At 37.7% G+C, this 10201-nt stretch overlaps 1 protein-coding gene across 1 annotated transcript in view; it reads left to right on the top strand.

The window, feature by feature from the left end:
• The window catches only part of C6 (complement component 6), a 178257-nt gene that overhangs the window by 163993 nt on the left and 4063 nt on the right, over positions 1-10201 (top strand). The window contains exon 16 of the mRNA XM_006889585.1: positions 3454-3695. Within this exon, the coding sequence (XP_006889647.1) occupies positions 3454-3695 (242 nt within the window). The remainder of the gene's footprint in view (positions 1-3453; positions 3696-10201) is intronic.

Raw genomic sequence — 10201 nt, 5'->3', positions numbered from 1 at the left:
GTAGAATTTGGTGGGTGAAGTGATGGGGTTGAAAGAAATAGGAAGGATCCAGTGGGGATCAGAAAAGACACAGTAATAGTGGATGTAGATAAGTGCTGATTAATTTCATAAGACAGCTTATGGAAATGATTTTATGAAACACAATGTGAATGAAGGAATGTGTTAAACACAATGTATACCAGTGAAACATAATGCATACAATTTTGTATACAAGCCATATAAAGTAAACGTAATTTTTTTTAAAAACACAATACATTTATTAGGGTTTTTTGAAGAATGCTACAAGAATCTTTTTCTATTTAGTCCACTAACATGGAAACGATTCAACCAAAAGATGTTAGTTTTTATTATACTATGTACTAAAATTAATAGAACACTATAATTCAGAAGCCTCAGGTCAACATAATCATAAATTCTCATCCAGGTAAATAAATCCATAATTTCTGAAGTTAACTTCATCTATGCTCATTTCCCCAATTCTGTTACGGTCTTTTGAGTTCAGTGATACATTTGCTAGAAGGTTCTTCAGAGACTTAGACTCTTCTGGGGAATAAGTCACATGATTGCACGTGTGCAGTCTGTTTTTATCACAGAAAAGAGCAAGCAGTGGGCCAGGATGGGTGCTGCTGAATGCTTAAACACAGTTACACTGTCCCTCCTATGTTGGTGTTTTGTACACACACTCCGGAGTACAGAGTGTGTTCCTGTAGTGATCTCCCAGCTGTTGCTGATTTGTGAGACCATTATGATTTTCCAGACCACACATCCACAATTAAGGTAGTTGGAAACCCAAGGGGGCTAAGGCAATGGCTAAAAAAGCTTCCATTTAAGCTAACACCACTGATGTAGTAGTCCTCTACATGTCTTCTTTTCTTGTAGGATCTCATACAACAAGTAACTTTCTTGGAAATAATAACGTTTTTTCACATGGTTCGCTTAAAAATTGTTTTCTTAGTCTTTTCCATTCCAAATAGTAGAAATACAAAATATTCCTTAGAGTTCCTCTCTCAACATTACCATACCTTGCTTGCCCTTATCTGCATAGTTCAGATCTCTTTTGTTCGAAGTTAAAGGGGTTTGTGCAGTGTTTGGATCCACAAGTAAGAGTCTCTAAATTTTAGCAAGCAGCCTATTGTTCTCAGCTGTGGGCTCTCAAGGCAAGTTTTGGGAAACAATCATACAGACTAGTGCGATGGTTATTGACTATCTTTGCCATCAAAGAAGAAACACAAATTTGGAATAACTAAGATCTTGTCTTCTCAGCAAAAGAAAAGTGATAGTTACCTGGTATTTTTTTTTTCTTTTTAGTATTAAAATAGGGGTTTTTCTCAAGAACAAATTCTTGCCATTTCTCTCACCCCCCAACCAATCAAATTGTACAAACCATGATTAATTCCCCCTCCTCCTGCACATCCTCATCCCTCTGCTTCCAACCTCTCCCACCCCTCTTAGATCTTTATACTCATTCTACAATATTGGTTTTATACAATATTTATCCTTGTGGGACTGAGTTCATGCAACATAAGACTCTCCAGTCCCTCCCAAGTTAGGCACCTATTATGTCTTAATGGTAAAAATGATATAGAGACTTACTTCAAAGCTCACATTCTTAATAACTATGTGACCATACTTTAAAACTATTTAATACGATTTTATAAGAAGCTGTGTGAATTGATATGCCATCCAGTGAAAGTTAGGGTTCAGTTGTTAGGTGCCATTGAGTCGAGGACAGCTCATTGTGACCCTATGAAAAACAGATCCAAACCCTGTCCTATCTTGCCACCTTCATCCTCTTTGATACACTTGAGCTCATTGATGCTGTCACCATGTCAATTCATCTAATTGAAGGTCTCCCTCTCCTTAACAGACTATCTTTCGTAGCATGATGTCTCTTTCCAAGGAACAGCCTCCCTCGATAACATTTTCAAAGTATGTGAGACAAAGCTTTGCTATCCTTGCCTCCAATAAGCTTATCTGTCTTGGAAAATGTACAACCAGAATGCTCCTTACAAGCAAGGATAGCAAGACTTCATCTTATTGACTTCAGATATATTACCAGACGGTAGCAGTCCCTAGAGAAGGACAGCATGCTTTGTACAGTAAAGGGTCAATGAAAGAGGAAAACCCTCCATGAGATGAATTAGTATTGTGACTGCAACAGTGGACTCAAGCGCAGAAATGATTGTGAAGATGACACGAGACTGGTATCGGGGATCCAGCCCCGATATGTAGGGAGAATTCCGCCAAAAGCAGGTACCAGGATGAAATGAAGACACGGAGAGACTACCCATTAATGACGAATAGTGACAAACGTTTATTTTTCAAAAGCATATATAGGTTTTAGGAGCACCTCTGCAGTAGCCATCTCATTATTTCTTTCCATCCAGGATGTTGACTATCAGGTCAAACATTAACTCTCACAGACCTCAGCACAATACAAAGATGTTTTACAGACCTCAGCACAATACAAAGATGTTTTACAGCATGTCTTTTTGAGAGCTCTAAGAAACAAGAGTTTCGGTAAATAACATTCCCTAAGATCTAAGACCTTTGGTCACTCTTATTCATTAACATCCTGCTTCCTAGGGTTGTATATTGCCAAGCAGATTTTCTAGCCAAGATGAAGTTAGTCTTGCTGGTTTCACAGTACAGGGCTAATATTGCTTTGCAAGTAAGTTAGGCCTCTGACAGACTGGTTCATGTTTTGTTCTATTGTGTGTGGTGTTGTGACAAGTTAGAACCAAATACACCTCAAAGCAAAATTTCAGACTATCACAGGCTAGACTGCTCAAAGAAAGTTTCAGAGTACAGTCAATAACTGAGTTGAACACAGAGAAGAGAGAAAGCATTGATGAGGGAGTAGGGCTTAGGATAGCAGCAATGGAAAAACAATGTTTTCAGGTTAAAAAGTGTAAACGAATAGTGGCTGTCAAGTTCATTCCAAATCACGGTGACTCCATTATGTGTTAGGGGAGAACTGCCATCCATGGACCTTTCAGAAGTACACCATCATTTCTAGGCACTTCTACATAAATTCCAAATACCGACCTTTTCATTTTATCTCATGTAGTGACCCTTGTTTTGCAGGTTAGTTGATGATGAGTACAATTATCAAGTGATGTGATAAATACAATTGTCAGGTAATGAGGACAGATTTAGGGAAATGAGAAATAAGAGTAGGAAGTAAGTTAATTGATTACTCAGCATTTAAGACTTCAGGCTTTAACTTCTGGGTAATTGGGAGTTAAGGTTATAATGGATGGATTTTTAGAAAGATAAATCCTAAGGAGCATGAAGATTAAATGAAGGGATTAAATAGAAAGAAACAAGTTTAGGAAAAAGAAAAGGAGGAGAAAGAAGAAACTAAATAGTAAGTTAACAATATATTGGTTATATACCCTTTCTTTCTTTCTGGCCTTCATATGTAAATACTTGCTTTCTTCTCTTCAACAGCTCTAATTCAGAAGACATTTGTGTGTTTGATACAGCCTCCAACCAGCATTTCACTTCACCTGCTTGTGTGTTTTTGGCCACAAAATGTTTGAATAAGCAGCAATTACATTTTCTCCATAGTGGTTCCTGCCATAGTGGCCCACCTTTAGAGTGGGCTCTTGAAAGGGTGGAGCTCTCATCCAATAGCACAAAGAAAGAATCCTGTGGCTATGATACCTGCTATGACTGGGAAAAATGTTCAGGTAAGCTTCAATAATATGTTGATTGCATATTAGAAATGCTTTGCTGGGCCTTCAGCATAGATAATATATCTTATATGCATTTATACACAATCTCACTTTAAAAATAACTTTTCATTAATCAAAAATCATGCACTGTCATTGAAAAAAATCTGAAACTATTTAAACAGAAATAAAAACATGTGACTGACCTACAATAATAACTACCTTATGTTGTTGTCATAAAGTGAGAACCAACTCATAGCTGACCTTCTAGAGGGTTCTCAGAGGCTGTAAATTTTATGGGAGGAGATTGTCTTTCTCCTGCAGAGCAACTAGTAGATTTGAGCTATCTACCATTGGGTCAAGATTGGTGGAAGATCTATCAACAATCTGTGATATGCAGATGATACAATCCTGCTTGCTGAAACTGAAGAGGACCTGAAGCACTTGCTGCAGAGGGTCAAGGACTGCAGTCTCCAATATGGATTGAGGCTCAATGTCAAGAAGACAAAGATTCTCACCACTGGGCCAATTGGCAGCATCAGGACGGATGGTGAAGAGATTGAGATTGTTTACAGCTTCAGTTTGCTTGGTTCCACAGTCAACACTCTCGGCACCAGCAGCCAGGAAATTAAAATATGTATTGCCATGGGAAAGTCTGCTGTTAGGGACCTCTCCAAAATACTGAAAAGCAATAGTGTCTCTTTGGAGACTAAGGTGCATCTGATACAGGGCCTGGTCTTTGTTATCACTTGTTATGCATCAGAGAGCTAGACAATCATGAAGGAGGATAGAAGGAGAATTGATGTCTGTGAGCTGTGGTGCTGGAGAAGAGTATTGAGGGTACCATGGACTGCTAGGAAAACAAACAGATACATCCTGGAAAGGGTTAAACCGGGCTGCTCCTTGGAGGCAAGGATTCTGAGGCTCCGTCTAACATACTTTGGACATGTTGCAAGGAGGAACAGGTCCTTGGAGAGGGACATCATGCTTGGTAAGGTGGAGGGACAGCTCAGAAGGGGAAGGCCCCCTATGAGGTGGATTGATTCAGTGACTAGGGTAATCAGGATGGGTGTGTTGGAGACAGAGCGATTGGCACAGGACAAAGCAGAGTTTAGAGATGTTGTACATAGGGTCACGATGGGTCGCAAGCGACCCGATGGCACATAACAACAACAACAACACCATTGGGTTGGCAGCACAACTCCTTACCACCCGTCCACCAGAACTCCCAATAAGTACTTTGTGGTCAGGCCTATAAGCTGATTAATAACCAAAAGGAGGAAAAATTCCTTAGAACAATCAACCATACATGATTGAAAGGATAGTGTGTTACAGGATAAGCTCAGACAAAAGAAAAGTTAGGAAGAATGGATGAATGGAAAAGGAAAACACCAGAAGTCAGAAGAGTGGTATTACAATGAGGAGATTATAACCAATTTTAGAAAACAGAAGGGGTGTAAATTCTATTTGCTTTGTAAAGTTTAATTCAATTAACAATAAGAAAGCTAGAGATGGAAAAACAAGAAAAAGAGATGATTACCTTAATAATATTGGGGCAGCTCAAATTGCTAATATCAATTGAGGTCCCACTACAAACTTTGCCTAGGAACCACACATACATCAGCAGTGGCCATGCATATCATACAGATTCTTAAAAATAAAGCAGGTTCACACAATACATAGTATTTTATACATAGTATACATTTATACTGTGCACTTACTATATTATGGAACTATTTCAATGCTCTTACGTATTATTCTGTTACATCATTTTTATATCTGTGAAAAGTCTATACAGATTTTCTGTGATTAATTTAACTACTGTTTGTAAACATTTGGATAAATTCATAATCTGAGATTATCTCCTTGGAGTAATCCCTAGAAAATGAAAGTAAAAAATTATTTTAGAATTTTCTTCTGAGCTTAAAGACATCAATAAAAAAAAAAAAACCAAACCCAACAACATTGAACCATGTTTCTCATTAAAGTATCTTTCAATTTTTTTAGAAAAAATTTTTTCAGAATATAATTACAAAGGACATCATGCGTGGAAGGGTAGATGGGCAGCGCAAGAGAGGGAGACCCTGTATAAGATGGATTGATACAGTAACTGGGGCGTTGGTGTGTCAGAGTTAGTGAGACTGGCCCAGGACAGGGAAGAGTTCAGAGCTGCTGTATATAGGTTTGCTATACATCGCAAGGGACTCAAAGGCATATAAAAATATCAACATACCATGACAGATTTTGAAGCAGGAGTGGCGATCACTTCCTAAATACTATGCTTCCGGAAACCCTATGAACTTTAATAAATGTTGATAGTTGTAGAGGGGCTTCAAGCCTTTTGTTCATAGGGCTGCTACGAGTAGTGCTTGACTCGAAGGCAACCAACAACAACAACAATTTAAAATGTATTAATCTCTTTTTTAAAAATACATTTAAGAATAAAATGTTACTGATATCATCTTAACTTGCCCTACAGATGTGGTTTACTTTATTGTATATCTCCCTACAACGTATACTAGGGACTTACCTCTTACATGTTCACCCCACTTGATGGTTATCACTCCATCACATCTCTGCCAGCTTGATAAATAAGAATGGTACTACATTTCCATTTCTGTCATTTATTGGCTGTAAGTTTTTCATTTGTGAATTTCTTGGAAGCAAGATTATCTCAGAAGTACATTTGCTCTATGATGTGTGGCCTCATTGCTCTATGAAGTATAGCCAAAATAAGCCTCATGTAATACATAAATTTAGGTTAGAAATTAAGGAATAACATAACTCAGACAAGCAGCTATATTTCTTTCAGGATATAGGTTGAGAGATTATTTTAAAACAGGGGAGAATGTATGAAATGGGAACTTATTGAATAACTTTTGCTAAAATAATCTTAGTTTTTCACAAACAAAAATAAAATCATGATTGTTCCACTGGCCCTCCCTGCACATTCCAGTCCAATGTTCTTGAGATCAATCCTGAAAATGAGAGAGGTCTTATGTATGTACCATGTCCAGTTTCTACATGATCCACTTTCATGCTGGCCATCTGGATCCAGTTCCAAGAGAAATCATGGGACTGAACTCAGAAGAGAGAGCAGACATGGGTGGCAGAGTCAGCAGTCTACATCTGAGAGCTACAAATCAGCAGGTCGATTTCTGAGACTTTTCAGCTTCATGGGATCTAGGGCCTGACTTTTACATTTGTGAAATTCTGATGAATAGTGTAGATAAAAACTGCAATTCTTTCCTGATGCTTGACCAATATTTGTACCCACCAGCCTTCTCCTCCAGAAACAGTAATTTGTAGCATAAAATATCTGAAAATATACAATATTTTGGACTTAAAATATAACCCTGTTCTTGGGAATTGTTACTATGAAATCACTATTATCAAAAATACACACAGAAAATAATACAACTTGAGAAATCAGGGAATATAAAAACAGTCCCGGAATATACTACAATAGATAGGTCAAGTGTCTGGGGACATGTTTACTACGTTGACGTCCATTCTTTCTCATTTATCATGGAATAGAGATCTTCAAGCGACACCTTTATTACCAAGTATGTTTTTCTGCTGCTTTTTCTCCACACACTACAATTTTTTTTTAATGTGGCTGACATTTTCATTAATACCTCTGCCTTTTCTATTACTCTTTCCCCCCGCTCTCCCGTCACTGCTATTGTTGTGCCATCAAGTTGGGTCCAACTCTGAGCAACACTATGTGTAACAAAATTAAGCACTGTCCAGTCCTATACTTTCCTCACAATCGCAGATATGCTTGAGTCTGTTGTGTTGCAGCCATTTGCTATACAAATGTCTAAATTCCCATAGATTTCAAGAGTCTAAGTATGCATTTTTTAAAAAAAAGAAGAAAGTAAAAAATGTGTATGTTTAACTAACACTGGGTGTGGATCCAAGTTTCTTCTGGCCTCCAAGGAGCTTAGGCTAGTCTGCGTAAATAAAGATGGTGTGTCTGCCAGCCCAAGGTGCCTCTGCCTCAGTCAGAGGATGTGTCCCATCTAATTAAAGCATTTAGTTATGCTCATGCAAAACCTCTACCTAGATCAAGAAGCTATTGTCCAAACAGAACAAGGGAATACTCTATGGTTTAAAATTAGTAAATATATATATCAGGGTTATATCCATTCTAATTAATATTCTGTCTGTATGCTGAGCTTTGCTTACTGAAAATTAAAAGGATTTGAAACAGTGACCCTCAACCAAGTGGGTTGACATGGTGACTGCTGCAGTGAGCTCTTGTGTGTCAGGAAGTGTGAGGATGGTGCAGGCTAGAACAGGGTTCAGATCTTTTGTTCATAGTGTTGCTATGAGTTGTACTCAATTTGATAGCACCTAACAACAACAAATGCATAAGATTTAAAAATTACGTCCTTCCATGTGGATTACATCTCAACATTAAGGGGGAAAAAAGCTTCATTATTGAACCAATAGGCACCATCATCATGAATGAAGAAAAGATTGAAGCTGTCAATTACTCCATTTACATGGATCCACAATCAGCATCCAAAGTATCAGCAATCAAGAAATCAAAAGATATATTGCCTTGGGAAAATCTGAAGTCAAGGACCTTTACAAAGCGCTAAAAAACAAGGATGTCAATTTAAAGGCTAAAGTATGCATGGTATTTTTAATTGTTTGTTATGCATCTTACAGTTGGACTGAACATTGATAACAAAAGGAATTGATGCTGTTGAATTATGGTGTTGAAGAAGAGTATTGCCTAGACTATGGACTGCCAAAACAACCGACAAATCTGTCTTGAAGGAAATACAACCTGAGTGATCTTTAGAAGCAAGGAATGGTGAATCTTTGCCTCATAATCTTTAGACAAGTTGTCAGTAGAAGCTGGTCCTTAGGAAAAGACAACTTATTAGGAAAGGAGGAGGGTCAGAGAGAGAGAAAAGAAGACCCTCAAGGAGTTGGGTTAACATTTACACAGTGACTGTGGCCATGCCTGGAACATGTTGGTCATCATTAGGATGGTAAAGGACAGAGCCAGATTCAGATCTGTTGTTCGTAGTGTCTAAATGAATTATCTACTTCAGGACACCTGCATGCAGCAACTCATTGTACAATGGTAAGAGAAGAACAGTCAATCTTGATCATTTCAAACTAAATTGAATGCTGCCTTGGTGAAATGACTTTGTATAATTTTGGGTGCTTTATCACTCTTTCCCTTTTCTATCAAAAATGAAATAAGAAAAAGTTTAAAATGAAACTTTAAGATACATGGAATTTGCTTTTCAAAAAGTTAGAACATAAATGACACCCCAGGAATCCCATTTTTATGGCTCTTGAATATTTTATCTGCATTTTAAAAATACTCACCATGAGCCCAGAGAGAAGAAGTTTATTTAGCAAACATTCATCTAGCAACCAATATGTGGAAGTCACTGTAATGGACCTGATAGAGAATACAACAATAAAGGATCCTACTGAATGCCGTAAATTATTTCCAGCAGTTAGTGGAATAACTTTGCACAGTAATTGCATGAACACTGCAAGAAAGTTCATAATATAAGATGTTAGAGAGAGAGACTCCTAACCTGGCAGAGTTTCATAAAAATGAATGCATGAGAAGTGTGTGTAGAAGAATGAATCAATGGTTATGGTGCAATAACCTTTATTTAAAAAGGAAAAAAAAAAAACCCAAAATGAAACAACACCCCAAACAACTCTTTTTTACTGGATATGTAAAGATAACTTTGCTAATAGCATTCAAGTCCTAAACATGTTATAAGAGTGGACATACTGGTTTTTCCGAAGCCTATAGAACTGTTCAGAATTTTTATCTTTTTTTTTCCTCCTCCTGAAGTGGAGCAGAACTCCTCCTTTGCCATATTCCATCCCAACAGACAAGACTTTCTGTTACCAGAATATTTTATAGCTGGTTTACAAAAGGGCAAAGAAGAAAACTGCTGGCTTTTGCTTGAAATATATCCCACCAAGGACAAGATGTCTGTGCAAGTGGCTCCTGTGTCTTTCCCTACTTTATCTCTTCAGATGAGACACACTGGAAAGAGCTGAATGTGCTCGAATGAAGCCACTTAGTGATGCTGTTGTTGACACGAAGGCAGACTTTCATATAGCTGCCATATGAATTGTCTTGTATCCATTAAGTGCATCTCTTTTTATATTTTTATACTTGAACCAAAGAAATAAAACTTTAAAATATATTTATTCAGAAGAATTAATTGAGGACTTTAAAAAGAAGTCCGTGGGAAATGAAAAGCAGGCAGACAAGACATGATTATACACTGAGAGAAAGCATTTACAATACTCTTGGTGAAAAGACAATGAAATATATTATGTTAGTACTGCAGCCTTCAGTATGGACTAAGGCTCAATGTCAAGAAGACAAAGATTCTCGCCACTGGACCAATTGGCAGCATCAGGATGGATGACGAAGAGATTGAGAGCGTTCACAGCTTCAGTTTGCTGGGCTCCACAGTCAACACTCTTGGCACCAGCAGTCAGGAAATCAAAAAGCGTATCGC

The sequence above is a fragment of the Elephantulus edwardii genome, unplaced genomic scaffold, assembly GCF_000299155.1.
Source record: "Elephantulus edwardii isolate Elephantulus edwardi_28Jun2011 unplaced genomic scaffold, EleEdw1.0 scaffold00079, whole genome shotgun sequence".
In the NCBI taxonomy this organism is placed as follows: domain Eukaryota; kingdom Metazoa; phylum Chordata; class Mammalia; order Macroscelidea; family Macroscelididae; genus Elephantulus; species Elephantulus edwardii.
This window is presented reverse-complemented; position numbering and strand designations above follow the sequence as displayed.